The sequence below is a fragment of the Papaver somniferum genome, unplaced genomic scaffold (genome assembly GCF_003573695.1).
Source record: "Papaver somniferum cultivar HN1 unplaced genomic scaffold, ASM357369v1 unplaced-scaffold_19, whole genome shotgun sequence".
Taxonomy (NCBI): domain Eukaryota; kingdom Viridiplantae; phylum Streptophyta; class Magnoliopsida; order Ranunculales; family Papaveraceae; genus Papaver; species Papaver somniferum.
Genome location: NW_020628818.1, coordinates 12,368,174 through 12,390,247, shown reverse-complemented (window position 1 = coordinate 12,390,247; position 22,074 = coordinate 12,368,174). Strand labels below are relative to the sequence as shown.

Here is a 22,074-nt window from a genome sequence, read left to right as displayed (position 1 = left end):
CATATGGAAAGTGCACAACATAAAAGTCCATTAGTAAAAGAAGCATGGATCACAGCTGCATGTTCTGTTATTAAAGAGCTATGGTTTTAAAAGAACAAGAGATATTTTGAAAATATTAAGCCAAATGAGCAGATTTTTAAGAGCACAATTATAAAACTTGTGTTTGAAGGAGGATTCAGGATGAAAGGTAACATTTGGAATCAAAGTTATGATCACATGATAATATCTTTCTTTGCTCTGGGATCTAGAACCATTAAGTTTCAGAGTATTAATGAATGCTTTTGGTTTCCGCCTCCAATTGATTATATAATGCTTTGCTGTGATGGTTCTTCATTTAGTAACCCTGGAACAGATGGATTTGGAGTAGTTATTAGAGATCATGTTTGTCCGGTGGTTGGAGTGCTTGCTAGAGGCTTAGGAATTGCAACCAATTATGTGGTTGTGAATTATGCAATTGTGTGTACTGTGGAATTGTTCGTAGAATGGAAAACGCAGAACATCATTGTATGTTCTGATTCAAAGTCAGTACTTGAAAATTTTGCAAGAAATCAAGCTCCATGGTTTGTCAAAGTAAGATGGCAGAGAGCAGTAAGAAAGTTATCCTCTGTCATTTTTCAACACAACCTTAGAGAAGTTAATTTCTCAGCAGATATTGCTGCAAAAAAAAGTGCAAGACTAGGTGCAGGAGAAAGGAAAGTATTTATGGGAAGACCAAATTTTCTTCCCAGGGTTGAAATACAAGGAGTTACATACTATATATTTTGTTAGGAATAGTCTTCTTTTATAGATTTTTCTCCATTTTTTCAGCCTACGTAGTTGTCTTCTTTTAAATTTAGTTTTAATTTTGTAACTCCTTCTTTATTTCATTAATAAAATATGTGATTCAGAAGAAAAAAAATCAATGAATTTTTAGAAGTATTTGAGAGAGTTATAGCAATGCTAAACATGTTTACAAAAGAAGACTTTGAGCATATGCTAAAATCTACTGGAACAGTTGGTACAACGGTTCGTGAACAGTTAGGATTGTTCACGAGTCAGGGTGTAACAACTCGTGAACCAGTTTTTCCAAACCTATAAGACTACCGAACTCAGTTGACCATATTTCGTGAACTGTTCCCATCTAAACTTGCGGTTTTCGAACTGGTTAGCTACCCCTCCTGTATTTGTGAAACTCAGATATCTACGGTTTGCGAACTGGTTCGCCAACCTACCCTGATCTTAAATATCAGATAGTTCAACATTTCTCTCTTATGATGTTTGAAACATTCCCACGTGATAAAATTATTTGCGTGGGAAAATTTCAATTGATCCACAAATTAATTCTCATAATAAATTGTTTAGATTTAATATTGTTAAGGATCGCCGAACATCTTTTCTAGAAATCATATTTCTAGACTTTTAAAAAAACAAGCTTGACCCGAAATTTCTTCTTTGTAAGTCTATTAGAAGTCATACGACAACGTATCAAAAAGATAGAATGGTAAGATAGTAAGTAAAATAGAATGGTTCAGTCTTCACATACCCGATACAGAAGTTCTCCAAATGTCTTCGTCGATCTTCAGTATTCAACAATGATGTCTGATACTCAACTACCAAATTTTAACATATTCCGAGACTTTACTTAGCAGACTATAAATCAAGATATAGTTTTGATCATCTAACATTAATAACAAGCTTGAGATATAAAAACTTGTGGGTTCAACCGAGCATTGCTCTAAAATATTTAGAATTCAATTGACCAAAAATAAAATTTATGTATTGAGTTTTCTTGCATTTGAAAAAAAAAAAGGAGTACGAGGTTTTTTCCCCGAAAGCATTAAAAGCTTACCATTGCACTAGCAGTGCAAGCTTTCAAAATGGGTTCCATGATTAAACTTTATATTCAAAATTTTAATGTCAATAGTACACATATCCTGAGTAGGTAAAATCATAAGCAACTGGTATTATCCCAGTTGGCCAGGGGTTGGGATTCCAACCTATCAGCGCTGATTGTGTCAAAAAATAAATAAATAAAATAATAATAGATAAAATCTCGAAGTAATATTTATGGACTAAAATGTAAACTCATTACTCTTTACATTTCACTGTTAAAGGGGAAAAAGGTAGACTTAAGCATTGAAACAAGAGTTAAAGTTGAAGGTAAATCAACGTTTCATTTCTCTCTTTCTTTCTCTTCTTCTTTATAGGAAAAAGAAAAACTCTCCATTGCCATCTTCTCTTTTCAAGTTTTAGTAGGTAGCTTTTCAATAAAATTTATTTTTCTTTTGTTTTTATGTCATTCGACATATTTCTTCGCTATTTAGAGCGAATTTTATTCGCCATTTAGGGCGATTTTCTCTTCGCTTTGAAAGAGATTTATTCAAACCTCGATCGCTGGTTCGTGGCTTGCTATTCTCGATTCAAGAACATCGTTGATTCAACACGATATTTCTTTGGATCCATATTCAATAAAAGGGATTTAGGGGATCCAGGTACGTTTGGATATACAAGATTATGGAAAATTACTCCTTTCTTTAGGAGCATCTCTTGTTGAAGAAGAAGAAAATCATATTAAATGGTCGGAATCGAATCCGGGTAATACCATCATTCTTCCCACTACATATACAGAAATTGGATATCGTTGCGGTTTATGTCTCTTTCTCTTCGCGATTTACTTGTAATTGATATCTATATTTGTAATAGGGTTTTAATTATCTTGTATTTTGATGTTTTTGTTATTCTTGTAAGCGATCATGTAATCACGATTTTAATACAAATAAATCGAAATTGTTGATTGACTAAAAAAAAAATGAAACAAGAGTTAAAGTTATTACCTCTAACGTACAAAATTAATTTCATAGTTGTGATTTTTATATTATTAAAAATTGAATTAAATTATTTTTCTTTTCCAAAGTTCATAGACCAAACAAAAATACTAAGATTTTTTTTATCACTAACTTAACAATAAATTAAAGAAAGGAATAGGATGCAACAGATTCCTCAGACAGTTATACGACATAACTACAGAGAAGGGAATCAAGCAGCAGATGGCGTGGCCAATAATGCAACAGATGGAAGTCAAATGGGGAACTTTTCAACCAAAATTTGGGACCAGACAATCCCATATTTTATTAGTCAATTTTTTTCATGACTCCGTGGGTACTACATACCCGCGTCAAATTATAACCTAATTCTTCGTTTAAAAATTACATGCTTCAAAAAAAAATAAAGAAATAATAAAAAATACTAAGAGATTCATCTAAAAGAAAAGATAGGAAATGATACATGTACTGATTGATCTTGGGTTTGACATTCTTGGAATATGTTCTTGGGTTTACCATTCTTGAAATGTCATTTCCGATACTTCGTTTTCATGTTTTTTTCTTTTCATAGAATCCATCTTAAATCAAAAGAAAGATTTTATTACATCTACATGCAGATCTCACTTCTTTTTATCTCATATTATCTAGAGTCAATTTCCACCAACATCCTACCGACCTACTCCATAGTTCTTGTTTGCAGTCTCCAAAATTATTTGGACGTGAAAACTTAACCAGTTTTTGCTAAGTGTAAATTGTACTCTACTCTCATTTATTTATAAAGTGGAGGGATCCTCTCACACATTTATTATCACATTATCTCACATGTTCGACGTCATTTTTGCGATTTAAAACTAAATCGTAATGGGTTTGAAGCTAATACTTTGGGGTTGTGTTATTATCACATAACTCTACTTTCCTACCAAAAATGAGCGTATTCCGAAACGTATAAGACCATCATCTACTATTTTGAAAATGAGCCGTTGACAATATGCAGATTTCTGGCCATCGAAATTAAGACCGGTAGTTCGCGAGGTTTTATACTTCGGAATGAGCTCATTTTTGATAGGAATGTAGAATAAGAGGAACATATCGTCAAAGTATTAGCTTCAAATCCGTTACAGTTTGATTTTTATTCACAAAAATAACATCCAACGTGTGATATAGTGTGATAATAAAAGTGTGAGGGGATTCTTCCTCATTTATAAAAGCATACAAAATGTAAAGATGATTGGCTTTCTTCTAAATATTTATTCATTTATTTGTCATACGATAACAATGTCCTGAAGAAAGCATAATAAAAATGGTACAAACTCAAATTTTTTTCCCACATCCAAAACTATGTTGTACGGGGTTATCAAAATACTGCGTGACTGTCCTAATTTCATACAGTATTATTTAATTGAAGGTTGGGAATGAGGACCAGAGATTTGACTGAGTTTAATAATTCTTGGCATCGGTCTTGGGTACAATAACGGACGACAGTTATGTTGTCTTTTTTTTTTTTTTTTTTCCTTTTCCGATCAGAAGTGAGAATTGAACCCATAACTTATAACTTGGGAATTAAACCCCTGACCAATTGGGATAATCCTTGTTAGTTCAGTTAGGTTGGTGTTACCCAACTGGATTTTATTTTTTCCAGATCCTCAAGACATGTTCGACGTATCTGATCATGAAGTTGAAAAATCAGGGAACACACCGTATAAGAAGTATTATGCTTCCCTTAAAAAATCATGAAGTTCCCTTAAACGGTTGTTCCTTGATTTTTCAACTTCATGATCAGATACATCGAACATGTCTTGAAGACCTGAGAAAATTGGATCATTGAAACCAATTACTCCGAAAGCCATTGTTGTTGTTGTTGTTCTAATACGAGGATTGTGCTTGAATTGATTGTAGCTGGTGGATATTTTGATTTATAATTTAATTTTGATCTTCGGTTGATAGAAATCAAATGCAGATGGGCTTTATATAGAGATGATATATTGTTGGTGCGTCTAGATAGTTTTGTTGATCTCTTTTCCCATCGATTCCAGAAGCTGGTAGAAGGTTGAAATAAAACACTTGAAATTTGGAACTTACAAGAAAACGCTTGATGACTATACTAGGCTTTGGTTGGTGAGCCTGGCTGGCCTAAGCGAAAGCATTCGGGGTGTAAACGGTAACCTTTTTGGTTAGGCTAATGAAGTCTCTAAATAGCCATGGCTCAAGCTTAAATACGTTGATGACTTGGACCTAAATACTAGAATAAGTTTTACGAATTCGAGTTCTGAAGTCTGTTTCACTTGTAGTTAAACGCATCATGGTCATGGATAGTGATATCTATAATCTGAAACTCAAATTCCTTCACGGGGACACCATATAATTTAGCGGTGGAAAAGGAAAGAATGTGTAGATTTGAACTTTATATACTGTGAAGAAGATATAAAATTATTTATCTTCAGCACATAAAATTTTGGTTGTATTTTTCATACACTAGAACACCACTGCCACCGTGGAGAGGGCCGACTGAACAAAAGACAAATATGCCAAATTGAAAAAGTGAAAGTATCACTTTACTGAAATGGAGGGAGTACATCGATTTATTAATTGCAACGGAAAATTAGTTGATGCATAAACCAAAATATGGATGCATAATGTGTTATTCATCCTTTGTGGTGGTTTGCATAATGGTTGTGTATGAAAATTGTGCCTAAAAGGATAAACACCTCCAGTTTTTTCGTAAAAACTCTAAATTTAATACTGTTGTTTGTACTCATTGTGTAAATTTCATTAAATTTTTCCAAAAAGATATAACTTGTAAAATTTCAAGGCACGGATTTTTAGATATGTTATATTCTAGTTTGCTTGCCAATTGTACCTCTGAAAAATATGATACATAAGGAGTTATAATAGTTAGACTAAAAGTGAGTGACATTTCGGGCTTTTCAGGTCCCAAAAACTTCCACCAAACCATTTCCTATTTTTCTTTATCAAATTTCACATTTGTGTTAGGTTTCATTTTACAAAAAAAATGGCTATAAAAGAAGTTCCCCCTCTTCGGGCCCTCCCGTCAGTCGGCCCAATGAAAATTTAAAAATTATATAATTGCATTATTTTTTCTTCAATGTTTTCTTTTTTTAATGTTCTTTTACGAAGCAAAAGAAATGACCATTTCTACATAATTCGAACCAAATACGATGAGTAAACATAATCTACCTACGCAGACAAGCAATGCATATAAGTGTTATTCGTTTAGCTTAGTATGAATACACAGAAAGCACACACTCATACACGATTTTGTTTTTCCAGATCGGATACAGATATCCAGTAACATAATGAAAGACTAAGTAGCACGTACGAGCAGTATAACCTTTCGGATAAGATATCCAGTAACATAGGTAGCACGTACGAGCAGTAAAACCTTTCTATTTTCAATACAGACACGATAATTCTCTTCTCCAAATGCATGAGCGCAGTGGACAATACCAGTACCACTGTCATCAGCGACGTAGTTATTTGCTACTACAGTGAACGCTTTATCAGTATCTGAGAACTCGTCGATGAAATAATCAAACAAGGGAGTGTACCTGCATTAAAAAAATCGTTCATTCTCTATATAAAAACAGAGTTTTTTCGAGCGACGTGGTTAATCGGAGCTTCTGGTTGATTCTGATCCGACTAGTTTTTTATTTTAGTAATATAATAAATTTTCAAACAAAAAATCTAAAAAAATATTCTTTTGCCCCACATTATATTTTCATATTTAAAAAAAAGTTATTTTCTATAACAATTAAATCTAATAAAATCTCATAATATGCTAAAAATATATAAAAACCGGCTAGAATATATGTATAATCATGACATATGATGAGTGCTAAAAAGTGCATATTTCTATATATTTTTCTTGGCATTTAACTCATCTTTTGTGCATTAATTCTACATTTTATCCCATATTCTGTATTTTCATTGTTTTCAAGAATAAATACTTTTCTTAATTAATTTTGCATTTTTAGGTAATAAATAAAGTTTGGATGAATAGCAGAGCGGAAAAGAGAAGAAAAGTAGTGAAAAGCCGGGAGGAATTACACAAGGAAGCCGCGAAGAATGTTGTGCACAAGACCAAAAGGCTAGAAGTGGGCTTGAAGAAGAAGAATTGTCCTTAAAGAAGATATGGGCTTGGCATACCCAAGGCCCAAAACCCTTACTCAAACACATTTCCACTATCCAAGCCCGTCTTGGATTTCAGCCGTCAGATCGAAGCATTTCAGCATCCTACGGTCGCTCCATCATCGCACATCAAATTCCGAAGACCCCTCTTTACATCGCAACGCCCATCTCCATCTTGGGTCGTCCGTTTTGCTACATCCCTTCATCCGACGGTCGCTCCACGCTTACCTCCGTATCGCCGTTGGATCCACCTACCATCTTCCCATCCATCGCTTCTTGTCGCAGAGGATAAAACTCCGCTGCACCTGCTTCACACCCTAGCAACCGAACACCTACACCCCAAACAAACAGACCCTTATCCCATTTCCATCGAGTTCTTCCCCTTCTTCCCAAAAATTTGCAGAGCTCTGCAACTCCATCACCACCATCTCTTCCATCTCCACCTCGAACACCACCACTACCACCTTCCCCCGACAAACTCAGGAGTCAATCACCACCCTTGTCTCTCCCTTTCTCGTCTGTAGCATCGAGTCCTGATGCTGCAAACTCGACAGTGAGAGAAGCTAGGGTTCACAGACGTCTAGGGCTAGGCCAACAGCGCAACAAGAGCTAGAGGAGGAGCAGTAGAACATCAACAGGGCATGGGTCGAGCAGAATTCACACATGGGTATGTCGAATTTGATTTTTCCCCAAAAGTTAGGGTTTACAAATTTAGGGTTTTGTGAAATTAGGGATTTGGTTGTAAACTATAAATAGGAAGTGATGTAGGATGTTAAAGGTTGTTCTTGGTTAGCCGAGATACCCCCAAATTTGGGTTAATCACTGTTTAATTTTAGTTTTAATTTTCAGGTGAATATTTAGGGTTCTTCAATTTCTGTTCATGTTTGTTCTTTGCTGATTTCACTGTTAATTTTTAGGGTTCTTCTTTTGCAATTTTCATTCACTGTTTAGTAGTTTAAATGTTGTGTTGTTCCTGTTAATCATGTGTTGTTCCATCTGTTTTCTCATGTTCTGAGTTCACTGCTGAGGCTCAGATGAAGCTTTAGTGGACTGTTAGATAGTGGAATGCTAGGTTAGAGCCTTAGTGCAGTGTGTTGTTTGAGCAATGGGAAGAGATTGATGCTCATAGTGCCTGTGATTGATTGTTCTGTCAAAAGATAGTCAATGCTAGGGGCAAACTAGTGAGCAAATTAGTTTTCCTCCCATTCTAGATGTATGCATAGGATTTTCAACTCAACCTAGGATCACATTGTTTGGCTAGGACACAAGGGTGGATTCAAAGCCTTAGCTTAACCCACATTCTGTTTTCACAGTCACTTGCAACTTAACTGTTTTGTTACTTCTTCACACCCCTGCCCTTGGCTTAGGCCTTGTTTCCATTGTTCTTTGTTTAGTTTCATTGTTTTGTCACCTTCTCATAATACTTTGTGCTGTTTGCTTTTGCCATTGTAAATTTGCATCCTTTTGCCACTGATGTTTGCTTCTTTCCCATGATCATTGTTAGTTTGTTGCACTGCCATTGTTAATCTCTTAGTTATTGTTCCCTATTCTTCCCTGTTCCTCATCTCTGTCTGTGTTCTCTTTTATTCTATTTCTTTTGCTATCTTTTGCTCTTCTAGTTTCTCTGTTTTGCTCCCCATTAGTCCATTGAAGCTCACTGTGGCCTAAGTGCATTGATCATTAAGATCCCAGTCCAATTCACTGTGGACTCATTCAAAAACCAAACTGATAGCTCTATCAAGCCCAGCTCACAGTTCACTTTCCAAGCTAAGGCCTGTCACTGTCAAGCCCAGATCCTCATACAAGCCAACTGAGCCCAAAGCTCACTTCAACACTGAGCCCAAGTTCAGTTCATTGAAACCAAAGGCTAAAAGCCCAGGTTTGATCCTAAGGCCCAGTGCAATTCAAAAGACCAAAAGCCCATAAATTCACAGTCAATCCAAAAGCCACTGAGCCCAAAACCTTTTCATTGCTACAAAAACCCACTAAGCCCAAAGCACAATTAGAAGCCCAATAGCAATTTAGAGCCCAAATAGCTAGAAACTCCAAACACTCCCAATCTCTGTGGATCGACCCGTACTTGCACGAGCTACAACTGACAACCGTGCACTTGCGGTATTACTGTAGGCCCGTTTTCATTTCACTTCAATTTTATACGCTTTCCCGGGTCCACCAACATATAACATACAAATTCATAGAAAAAATAAAAGTAAAATCACAACAATATATGCAAAGTTTTATCTAATCAAGATTTCATCATAAAAGTAAATTAATCATAAAAATGTTCGATGTCCAATGTTCTCATCATAAAATTAAATTAATCATAAAATAATAATCATAAAAATGTCCAATGTTCAATTATATTACACTTTTTATAACTAAATAAAACTAATCTTAATTACAATTCCAATCTACGGATAATTAGATTAATCATAATTATGACTTACAATTACAATTTCAGAAATCAAAATAAACTTTTGATCAAACTGATCTACAATCAAATAAAAATATAGGTGGATGCTTACCTGTAGATGATTTCTCTTCCACAAAAAATTGATTGTTATCCTGTCCAATATTTCAGAATACGAAATCAGTAATAAAAAATCGTGGAAGTAATTGAACATGATATTAAGCGGAGAACAAAAACCTATCATTACTAAAGTTTTGATAAAAGTATTATTTGAACATGATGAATGAATTTTTTTCAATATTGTTTATTTAACACAAAAAAACAAATATTCTAATCCTAACCGTGTGAAAAAGATAACAAAAATATTATCATAATTGTCCAAAATTGTAAAATTATTGGTATTTTTCAACATGATTTTTCTTGATTTCATAAAATAAAATCGTTCCTAAACCGTGTGAAAAAAGATACTCAATATATTTTGTACATTTTGGTTACCGAAAACTATAAAAAAACATAAATATTTTTTGATACCGATTGATCTTATTTCCAAAACAAAACTGACTTTTTCTGGAGTGTTTCAGGTTTTGTGTCCTATATAAATCATTCGCGTGGAAGAAAAATTTCATTGCTACCACTTTTCTTTTTTCTTTTAAGACTTTGCTGTGTTATTTTGACTTTTTCCTTACAATTTTAGGGCTCTCTGTCTGATCTATTTTTGTTGTTTGTTGTGCAGGTACGGTCGATCACGCACCTATTGTATCTGTAGTAACCGGGCATAATCAATCAATACGAAGGTATAAACTCGAGTATTATTAGATATCAAATAATGTATAGTTTTACAAATAAAATCATTGTTTTGGTTTTGATATATACGATAAAAATCATTTTTTTTGTTGCTTTTTTTTGTTACAGAGGTAGGTAATTAATATCTGTTTTCGTTTTTATGATACATAGATTTGTAGTCCACAAATTGTTTATTGTTTTGGTTTTGATATATACGCTTAAAATCATTTTTTTTATTAAACCTCTTCACGTAGCTATTACGGTAATAATCATCAAGTTCATGCAGTCTTCAGGAGTAATTACAATGCTATTTTTTTTCTTCCGTATTAGATACATTTTTAGGTGACACAACTGCAGTTCTATTTTTTTCGTCTGACATATATCACTGTTTTTAGTTCCCATCTTTTCCCTCTTATGTGGCTTGCAGTTCTTAGTTCAGTATATCAAGTCTCAACATCCAGATTTGAAGGAGCGCATAAGTGCTACACTGGTAAAGGAGACAAATTAACATACATGCCAGCTATTGGGAGATCATAGAATCAATTTTTTTTGAAGCAAAATCATAGAATCAATGGTAAATAGTAGCCGAGAATGAAAGTAACTTTTTAGCTGAAAAACCGATTGATACGATTGGAATTTTTACTGTTGCGTACAAAGATTAAAAACATGCTACATTGTTTCCTGTCAGAAAAACTCGATTAATTTTACTGTCTTTTTCACTCAAGTTATAATACTTCTCTGAGTTTATGTGTCTGCAAGTTTGTATTTGTTTTACCTCATATATTAAACAAGTAATATAATCTTCATCGTTTTCTAACTGTTCTCAATTGTTTCAGGGTGGTAAAGGAGCCCTCTTGAACATTCTTTCAAAATATTCTTATGGTAAAGCTAGCTTCACTTGTATTTGATTTTTCCTTGTTTTTATTATTTTTCTTTTCTTTTGTTGTTTATGAGTAGATTTAGTATTCCAAAAATTACTTAACATGGCAATCATGATTTGCGAAAGCACTTCTTTGAGCATTTAGTTCAAATTTTAATTTATGATTCATGAAACTAATTCCCTCTCTTCTCCTTTTGTGTGAGTTTATTGTTATGTTACACTAAGCAAGATCATTTACCTACTGAAATGTAAAGGTAAATTCACTCATTTATTTCCCACAAGTATATGATGTAAAACAGAAAAAAAAACTAAGATGTGACACGCTTGACAAACCCAATGCTTTTTTCTGTTCACTGATCAATAGCACAGTAGTTGCAGGAAACAGTTTATCAAGAAATCACAGTTTACATTATTGATGGTACAATATACTTTATGAGATTTAAGACAATATCAAGAAATCACAGTTTACATTATTGATGATACAATATACTTTATCAAGAAATCACAGGAAACAAATTAAGTCAATAATTGTGATACTAACGTGAAATGAAGAAATGCTTTATATCCACGAAAAACCATCGTTCCCTCCATCATGACAAAGAGGATGCAAATTGTAGAATCTTTGTGCCCCATAATATACATATTCAACTAATCACATTTAACAAAAAAATATTACCTAAAACAGCAAAATCTAATAAAATCTTCTAAAATGACAAAAATAAATAAAGAAAATAGTCTAATCATCGTAGTTAAATATTAAAATTAATAAATTAGATAAAATCATTCATAACAATTTAATCACAAAATTAAATCAATCATGAAAATAGAAAAAGTAATCCAATGTCCGATTACACTTCTACTAATTATAAATTCATCTTAATTACAACCAAATTTACTATTGCAATTTGAATAAAATTAAAAAATCCTTTGTCAAAAAGAAATTAGTGATTCAAGTTTAATATTGAAAAACATAGAGTATTAGATACGTACCCGTGGATTGGAACACGCTTCCTCTTCCACAAAAATAAATAAACGATAATCTTAAAAAATAGTCGAAATATAGAATCTTTAGTAGAAAATTTCTTAATATTGTCGTTTCGATAAAAGAAATTCAAGGATTTGTATTCTAAACGTGTAATTAATGATGGTTGGTGAATATTTTTGGAGTAAAAATATTGCAACAGGTAAATATAGAGATATCCAAAGTTGTTATCCAAAATTTAATAAATTGCATGAATTTTATATTGCTTGATATTATTTCTAAAATGAAGTATTTTCCTTTTTGTGGTAACTTAATGTTGGAGAGTCGTGACTCTCTATACAAATCTCTCGAGAGAATGCCAGATTTGCGCTTTAGGGTTTTGTTGTGTAATTTTTTTTCTTCTTTTGGTGTTGTTTGCTTTGCATGTTTCTCGAATATATAGCATGCTGCTGATTGCGGTGGAGGTGGTTCTTTTGGAGATTTATGGCGATGAAAGAGACTCATGCGATATATAATGAAAACATCTTTTTTGTGTTTTGAGATTTTTTCTTGATTTTGTTTATTGCAATTGTTGGTGATACCTTTTATCGGTTTTCATGGGTGAGCCGATGGGATTATTTTTTTTCTTCTTTCCTTTCCTTTCTAGGTATTTTATGTTTTGTTAAGAATAATTCAATTTTGATTACATTGGCTCAATTGGAGTTTATACTTGTTTTAGCCCTTTTTGGTTCATTTTATTTTTTGCACATCAACTAAGATACATCAGTTTTTATATATAATAAACAGACCCAGCATCACACGGGTGAAAAACTAGTACTGTTAACAATCAAGGGTTTATAACAAGGGGAAATCCTAAAAGGAAGAAGGAAGGTCAGAATTAAAAAGCTCACCTCAACCACACCGGGGAAGCACCAGTCCAGAAAGCTTTCACATCGGCTGAGCCCCATCCGTTTTAGACTTCTTCGTTGATTAACTAGGCAGCTAGGATAACCGGCATTTAGCAACAACATAACTAACCCAGACGTTATGTTGCGTACCTTTACATAATCAAATTTCGCATTCACACACAAGCAAAGATTACTAGGAAGAGTCCATGGAGTTGTTGTCCATGCAACAAGATACGAGGATCACCAACAATAGGAAGAGAGAGGGGAGAAGAGAGTGCAGAATAGAGTGTTAAAGAGAGAGGGGAGCATTACCGGTTCATAAAATCAAGGTGTTTCCTCAAAAAACAATAAAAGTAATAAAATAAAATAATATATTACTGGAATTACAATTTTATTTTTTTTAATTATGATTGAAATGCACACACTGCCCTCACAAAAAATTAAAAAAAAAAAAAAAAAAAGCCGTTTCAAGCATATGCCATCTAATATTTAGTTTGGCATACAAGGTTACAGATTTTGGATCTCTCCCTAAATCCACGGCATGATCACCCAAATACAGGCGATGTCGAGTCAATTTCCACCAACATCTTATCTCCACGTCTAAAACTTCTGTTTTCTCCAAAATTAATTCATGAGAAACATATAGCAACATCAATTCGACGCCAGATAACTAATCCTTTTGAAGCGTAAATTGCGTCCCCAACTCTTAGAAATATACTATACGTGTATCACATGGAATTTACCTTTTCTCGTTATTATTTTATTTATTTGACATACATTAACAACGTCGCAGAACAAAACAAAGCATGATAGGAATGCCATGCTCATATCGAGAGGTGTATAACGTGCCGGCCCGACACAGCGTAGCCCATGAAATCGCATGCTTAGCGTGTTGGACTGGGGCACAGCGCAGCCATGAAATCGCATGCTTAGCGTGTTGGACTGGGCCGTGCCAGAGATTCAGACGTGTTGTGCTAAATGGCGTGCCGTGCTGTGTCAGAAAAATAAACGTGATATGCCCGTGCTGGGCCGTGCTCGAATTTTAACGTATTGTGCGGTGCCATAAACGTGCTGACACCTCTACTCATATCACTCTCACCCAACACACGAATACATCAGTCATGACTCATGACGTGAGCTGGCAAACGGGCGGGCCGGGGCTGGCATGTTACGGTTACACGGGTTCGGGTTAACACGGGCCAAAACCTGCGGGTTGATATTCTTCACGGGTGGTAATTTCTTCAACCCGCGCCCGTAACGGGTAAATCTTGCGGGTTCACGGGTTAGCTGGTTTCTGCTTAGTCAACGAACGAATTGACAGAGTTTCCTCTGATTTCTGGATTATTTCCGACGACATTCAGGCCATCAAAAACTCATTCTCTGCAACCTAACATTCATCTAATTCATTTGACATTTCCATTCAATTCAATCAACAGATTACAGATTCAACAATCAGTGACTCGGTGTCGCACCAAAATTTAAAAACTTAATGAAAGGATCAAAAAAATTGCAAAACTTAACAATAATTTGACACTAGTTTTTCATAATGAGAGGAACACAGACTCACAGAGTCACAGATACACAGTATACTAATCATTGTAGTTTAGTACTCATTAGTTCATGATATCTTCAAAAAAGAAAAAAAACCTTCGAAACCGTAGTAATACCATTGTTTGTACTTTGTATCACCAAGTGCAACAATAAAGATATTAATAACCACTTCCTGCACAAAATGTATATTGTGGTTAATAAAAAAAAAGTGATAACTGTCCAAAAAAACATCTCCATCTCTTTTTTATACAAAATTTGGAGACACTGCGATAACTGTGTGTCCAAAAAAATTCTCATTTTCCATGTCTATCTTTGAGTAGCTCCAACTATTCAATATGAATCTGTAATTTCAAGCAAAAATAAATCAAACAAAAGAAAATATTCAAGTAAAAAACATGAAATTTGCATAATTACCCCGCTTTATATTGAAGAAGTACGCATACTAATTAGACGCATAAGAACTTACTTCCCCATTCTCCTCTGTCCTATCCTCCACTGCACCAAGTTCAAATCCTAATACATCTTCTCCTATAATCCCATTGTCTTCATCCATATCTTCTTTTCCTACATGGATAAAAACAATCAAAGTTATATATGAAATTTACACATTCAACTAAATGAAGTATTACTGAATTACGCGGCGCCACTTAGGCACACTTACCAACTCCATGTTTCCAATCACGAGTTGTTATCAACGCCTCAGCATTTTCAGGTAATATAGAACTGCGAAACCGATCAATTACCCTTCCACCAATGCTGAATGCAGATTCCGAAGCGACGGTTGAAATAGGAATTGACAAAATATCCCCTGCCATTCTTGAAAGTACTGGAAATCGTTGTTCATGGGATTTCCAATACATTAGGATATCGAGCGGTTGATTAACAAATCCATATTTCTCGCTAAGATATTGATCCAACTCTGACAAGTCAGATTGCAGATCACCACCACTTTCCTGTGCTGCAGCATATTCCTGCATGAAACAAGTAATAAGTGAGTGCAAGGACCAGTTATCTTCTATGAGGACATATAATATAACTTCGTAAACGCACTTTGTTTGGTTAAAACACAAAATAATACAAGACCACATGTACTGACATAAGTAAGCTTTAAAATTACCTGGATCCACTAACTTCCTTGATGGGCATAATTTGCACCAGTTTGAATACCAAAATTCTGAGTTCCACTACCAGAAGCTCTTGACAAGGTGTAATACTCATTATAAAGTTTTTTCATATCTTCACGCACATCAGCAACTTCCCTTTCTAATTGTCTTACATCAGGATACAACTTGGAATAATCAAAGTTTAGATACTTCAGTTTCAATCTAGGATCTAACACAAGTTCCATAGCCAATTTAGGACTTAAGTTCTCCCAATAACTGTTAAACTTTTCTTGCATCTCTTTCACCATGTCCCTAATGAATTCAATTTCATTTGTGCTTTCTTTTTTTAATAACACCTGAACTTGACAAACTCCTTCAAAATATAGATTGGAGGTAGGATACTTACTACCAGAAAACAAAGTTGTGAGATCATAAAACGTCTTGAGAAACTTTGTGACCACTTGAATTTGATCCCATTCTTCGTCAGTTGGCAGTCTTTATAGTCTGAATCCACCTCCTTCAAGTGAGCGAAAACACTTCTATACACAAGACAACTGTATAACATAAGATAAGTTGAATTTCATCTGTATAAAAAAAGTAACAAACATTCAATGAGTATATTATAAACAATAATACCATTCTTTAACTGTATAACAAAATAAGAGTGGAAACCCACCTTGTCTTAACATATTGACGAATACCCCTTCTTACTGCAGACATTCCTAAAGTATCATCAATGTCCAAGAATTTTTGTTTTCTTACTTGGGACTTTTTAAGCGACTTCACTGACTTTCTTAACTTAAGCACAACTGGATCAATCTTCACAAGTCCATCTTTTACAATAAGAGCTAAGATGTGAGCACAACAACGCACATGAAAGTATTTTCCCTTGTTAAACAGGATATTCTTTGCAACAAGTCTACTTTGCATAATTCTAGCACAAGCTCCGTTATTTGTAGCATTATCCAAGGTGATGTTGAATACTTTTTCTTCAATTCCCCAATCTTCTATCATTGCAAATAGCTTGGCAGAAAGATTTTCACCTGTATGAGGTAGTGGAACGCGAAAGTTAAACTCCTAATTAAGTACTTCAGTTCACATGTATGAGGTGGTGGAAGATATCAAGACTGAAGTAAAATATCACATGCACATAAAATAAAATATCTGAACACTCAAGTAAGTGCTTCACCTGTATGAGGTGGTGGAAGTTCACAAAAATTCAGTAGATACTTCTTTAATTCCCAATTTTGATCAAGAAAGTGGACAGTTAAGCTTATATACCCTGTAGTCGTAACAGAGGTCCACATGTATGATGTTAGACACATCCTACCTGTAAGGATTACACATACATATCATCACATCTTATCATAATCAATTACACATACATAAAAGTATAAAACAAAACATATGGTGTGGGTCAGTAGGATTTGAAATTTTGAATCGTACCTGGAGCAAGTTTCAATATGTTTCGAATAACTTCTTTTTGTGCATTATGTTTTTTGACAATATCGGCTTTCCCAGTATTCCTTGATATTGGTTTAGCATCCTCATTTAGATAAGCACATATGTCCCTAAATTCTTTCCACTCCACCAAAGCCAATGGGACATTTCTTGCAATGAGTAATTCTGAAATAAGATCCCGAAACTTCATCTGATCCATTTTGCGTACGCGGGAAGACAACTGGACATTCTTTGCAGATAAAATCATTTGCCCTATGTCCTGAGAATGACGCACACGACACTTATGCCTTTTCATAGATGAGGTTCCACCTTTCTGGCTATCATATTTATATCCCACTTTACAATCCTTGCACACTCCCTTCTTTGATCCATCTTTATATTTAATGAGATCAAAATATTCCCAAACATCATATCTAAGTTTATGTTCCTTTTCACCTGAAACTGGTGCAGGTGCACAATCAACAGTTGTAGAGCCATCCAAAGGATCTACCATCTCAACATCATCATCCTCACCGTCACTACTCATAACATCGTTATAATGAGTTTGTTCCTGTACACTTGACATCCTGGAATCTGGATGGAGCCACAAAGAATAGGTCAAAGACACAAAAATCAGTACATTACTTACTAGTTACTATCAGGGTTCAATAACAAAACACTCAACGAATTCAAACCAATAAGGGAAAATAAGTTGGACAAGAAAAGAAAACAAAATCCATCAGATTGTTACTACTGTCTACTATCATGGTTCATGGACTAACATCAGCAATTGACTTGCAAAATGACTCAATCATCAACTTTGGTCATTGAGCAGTGAAAGTTTGAAACATAACCAATCTAGAGAAATTATCAGACATGACATGAATTACATAAACACAGTAGTACACAGAAGAACTAAAGAAGATAGGATTAGAAGATTACCTGTCCTCAACTCTGAATCTTCCATAACAAGATGAAGAATTAGCAGAGATTATTAACAAAACCCCAATTCCAAAACCTGAAAAAACTCAAACTAATCGAATCACTATCTGCAGAAGTTAAGATGGAGAGAAGACTCGTTTTTTTGAAGATTAAAATCAATTAGAAATCACACTTACCCAGGAGTTCGGTGATTGTGAAGATTCAAGTCAAGTCTTTCAAGATCGATTTCAACATTCAACTAATCAGTGAACTGAGGATCTGCAGCTGCCGCTGTGGACGGAGAAGAAGAAAGAAGTAGAAAGCAGAGATTCAGAGAAGATAACGCTAGGGTCTTTTATGTTTTATTTATACTCAGACACGTATAAAAATTGATAGGGACACGCGGCATAAATGGAACTGCGGGTACGCGGATTTACAGGACAGGCCGGAGTTATCTGTTCTCACACAAGCCGTCATTTCTCCAACCCTAACCCGGCTTGTTAAGACAACCAGCCAAGTCGGGTACGGATTTTCACGGGCCGGATCGAATAAACGGATTTTCACGGGCCGAGTCGGATTTATCCGCGGGTTGGTTTTGGCTGGTTTGTCAGCTCCTCTCATGACCATTGCCGGGTCGGATTTATCCGCGGGTTTTGGCGGGTTTGCCAGCTCCTCTCATGACCATTGCCGGGTCGGATTTATCCGCTGGTTTTGGCAGGTTTGCCAGCTCCTCTCATGACCATTGCTTCCATTTTCGTAGAGGTTTATTTAGGAAGGTGCAACTGCAACTTCCCAAAACGACTGCGAAAAACTAATTGTTCTGTTGGGATAAGAGCTTTTAATAAACGCCATGTTTTACCATGACTTACTCTTCCCACAATTTCTGCGGAATCTTTCAAGATAAATTGGAAATTTGGAGCACTAACGTTATCCAGATTAACAAAAAGAAAAAAAAAACTCTAGAGGGTAATGTTGACAAAACCCTGCTGCTTGCCCAAAACACAAATCAGATCTGAACTTTTGTTGAACATAAACTTTATTTATTTATATATTCCGAGAAAATCTAAGAAAACAAAATACACAAAATGAAAAAAAAAAACAACACAGAACACACCGCTGATATCACTAAAAGATACATTCATTTTTCTCATTGAACCCAAACTAGTAATTGCCCGGCCCCAAATTAGTTTACCCAATATGAACCTGGATAGTCCTAGGCTTCTTGGGTTCCGGTGGTGGCAATTTCTGAACAGTAATGGTGAGAACACCATCAACACAAACCGCTGAAATTGCATCAATATTAGCGTTCTCAGGGAGTACAAATTTCCTCATAAACTTTCCAATTCTTCTTTCCATCCTAAGGTATTTAACCTCTTTCTCCTTTTCGTCTTTCCTTCGCCTCATTCCCGTCACAACAAGCACGTTGTTATCTTCAACCTGAACTTTAATCTCCTCCGATTTCAACCCTGGCATATCAAGAACAAACACGAACGAGTCCGGATACTCCTTGATATCAGCCGGTGTTGCTGCCATAGCTTTTGCATCCCTTACATATCTCTTTGATGGTGTGTTCACCGACTTTTCAACTTCATGATCTGATGCATCAAACATGTCTGAGAAAAATGGATCACCAAAACCAAAAATCTTGAAATCCATTGTCTAGTCTTCAAAATTCCCTGCGAGTGTATTTTGAGATGATTTCTTACAATTTGACTGCAAGATTTGTCCGATTGATTGATAGCAAAATTGTGAAACTGGTGTTATATAGAAGGTTGGTAAATCCTTCTAGGTAGTTCCGATCGTTTCATTTTCCTCCCTGTCGTGTCAGATTCTGGAAGACACTTGGCACTGTCTAGAAAAGGCCTCCATATCGTGTCAGATTTCTATGTAGAAGACGCTTGGAAGTTCGAACTGTCTAGAAAAGGCCAGATTTTCTCAGTTGAAACTGCAAAGTAAATGGGCTTTGATAAGGAGATCCAGCCCACAAATTTGCCGCATTCGGTAAAGATAGCAGATTCGGCTGGGGTCATTCCTTCCGGCAATAAAGTTGCCACGTACGTTATGCTTCTCAACAGTGCAATTGATAAAAAGAAAAAGTGAGGAAATAAAATGTAGGCGAACAAAACTGAATGAACAAGATTCCCAACAATACCAATCTGGGATGAAAGGAATAAGTTAGCGTGGGATGTTTTAGGGAGATGGTCAAAAAGGAACCAACTTATAAGTTCACTTCTTCTCCTTGAAGAAAAAGATTTAGGAAAACCAAGCACATAGTTTAACTTAACATTTAATTCAATTCAATTCTAATATCAGCTTCCTTATATAACTGAATTCATATGATCATTAAATGAGAAATTACAACTCAATATGAAGCCAATACTACTCAAAGCTGGTATACCTATAGCATTCTCATTCGCTGGTTTCATCTTGTCAATGATCACAACTAGAAAAAGAATACATTCTAAGAGTTCTTCATCACACACCTCAGATGAAACAGGTTCTGATTCTACTAATTCAGAAGAAGAAGTAGTGACAAATACCCACCTTCTCAATCCATTAGTAAGTTTGCAGATTCAAGATAGACCCCGGTTAGAAGAAGAAATGTTAGGCTTGAAACATTTGGTTAATTCATTTCAGAACCGGGAGTTGGAGCTGGAAAGGCGGTTTATTCGGTACTGTGGATTAAAAGAGCAGGAATTAAAAGTTAGTCAATTACAGAACTTGTTAGAGTTGGAGCTTGCTCATGTTGAGTTCTATAAGTTGATGGTTGAGTTTATTGAATCAGAGAACAAGCGGTTTGGACATATGGTTGTTGAGTACCTTAAAATTGGTGGGAGACTAGAGTCTGCAAATACGAAAAACTGTTTACTTGAAATGAAAGTAAAGAAGCTGTTGAGTGCAAGCAAGAAATATACTCATGCTGCAAGCAAGCAGGCACTGATGCTACGAGCCAAGGAAGCTGAGGTTTCGAGAAATCAAGAAAAGTTGGAACAAAAGGACAATATGATAAACGATTTGGAAAATGAAATTCAGGAGCTAAAACAAATTCTTGATCGATTAGAGGATGAGAAGAGCACCTTGACAGAAAAACTGGAGTTGGCAGAATCAGAGAAGAGCACCTTGACTGAGAAATTAGAGTTGGCAGAATTAGAGAAGAACAGCTTGACAGCGAAATCAGAGTTGGCAGAAATCTGTGCCTCATCAATCCCAAAGGTTTGCAGTTGAATTCTTTTTTTATTTCAAAACTCATCCAGTACACTGCAAGTATTCTTATTCATGTTGTAAAATCAACCCTCACAGATATCATGTCTTCTAACTGAGTAAATATGAATTTTGATTTTTTTTTTCTCAGATTGCGGAGGTGTCAACTGCAGAACATCAAGAGGACCAATTGTTAACTGAACTAGAACAACTTCGTAACCTAGGATACACTTGTTCAACGAAGAATCAAGAACAGGAAAGCCATGAACAAGAGGATAAACATAATCCATTAGAATTGAACTTCAAACAGAAATATGAAGAGAATGATCATCACCCAGGTTATGATTCCGACAATTATTCTATAGATACTACAAATGATGAGTCATGTACACATATAACCACTGATATGAATTACCAAAGAAAACCAAAACTACTGAAGAAGTTGAAACGATGGATGATAGGGCATGAGAAAACAAGCAAAGGATACTCGCCAACATGTAATGAAGAAGGAGAAGATTATCAAAATAAATGTTTTGGTCGACATTCTGTTTCATACGAAGCTAATGAGCAACTTGTTGCTGGGAAGAAATCTAGCTCGAGTTTATAAAATACATGGATTTTCTTTCAATTGTAAATCTTGCTAATAAAACTGTAAATTTCTTATACTTGGCGTGTGTAAATGTGTTATTATAGTTCATGAACTTCAAGCTTCTTATTATCTAGCTGATGGTCTGAACTACATATAGATTTTCAATAAAGAGACATGGTACAAAGTAATGCATCGAAAATGATGGTTCTAGCATCAACCAAGCAAGTTAGTAGAAGGAAAAGATAAAAGAGTACCTCGTTTAATACATAAAGTAAATAAGGGATACTAATACCTTGATTTTGGCTAGAAAGACGAGTCCTTATTCTGTCCATAATGAGCTTCGGATGGAAATACAGTCTAGTAACTTCCCATCTAGAGGC

General features: G+C 35.1%; 2 protein-coding genes across 2 annotated transcripts; one reads left to right on the top strand and one right to left on the bottom strand.

The window, feature by feature from the left end:
- Positions 1-19,026: 19,026 nt before the first annotated feature.
- LOC113339081 (17.3 kDa class II heat shock protein-like) lies at positions 19,027-19,719 on the bottom strand. The gene has a single exon (XM_026584481.1). The coding sequence runs from the start codon at positions 19,558-19,560 to the stop codon at positions 19,093-19,095; it is 468 nt and encodes a 155-aa protein (XP_026440266.1). The 5' UTR covers positions 19,561-19,719; the 3' UTR covers positions 19,027-19,092.
- Positions 19,720-19,891: 172 nt separating this feature from the next.
- Positions 19,892-21,869, top strand: LOC113339080 (putative leucine-rich repeat-containing protein DDB_G0290503). Its single transcript, XM_026584480.1, has 2 exons — positions 19,892-21,117; positions 21,257-21,869. Exons 1-2 carry the CDS (start codon positions 20,272-20,274, stop codon positions 21,710-21,712), a joined length of 1,302 nt encoding a protein of 433 aa, XP_026440265.1. The 5' UTR covers positions 19,892-20,271; the 3' UTR covers positions 21,713-21,869.
- The last annotated feature ends 205 nt before the right edge of the window (positions 21,870-22,074 follow it).

Excerpts from the sequence above, each read along its gene's own strand:
- LOC113339080 (XM_026584480.1), top strand. The coding sequence starts at position 20,272 with ATGAAGCCAATACTACTCAAAGCTGGTATACCTATAGCATTCTCATTC. Across the intron at positions 21,118-21,256 it reads GTGCCTCATCAATCCCAAAG|ATTGCGGAGGTGTCAACTGC; the intron begins GTTTGCAGTTGA and ends TTTTTTTCTCAG.
- LOC113339081 (XM_026584481.1), bottom strand. The coding sequence starts at position 19,560 with ATGGATTTCAAGATTTTTGGTTTTGGTGATCCATTTTTCTCAGACATG.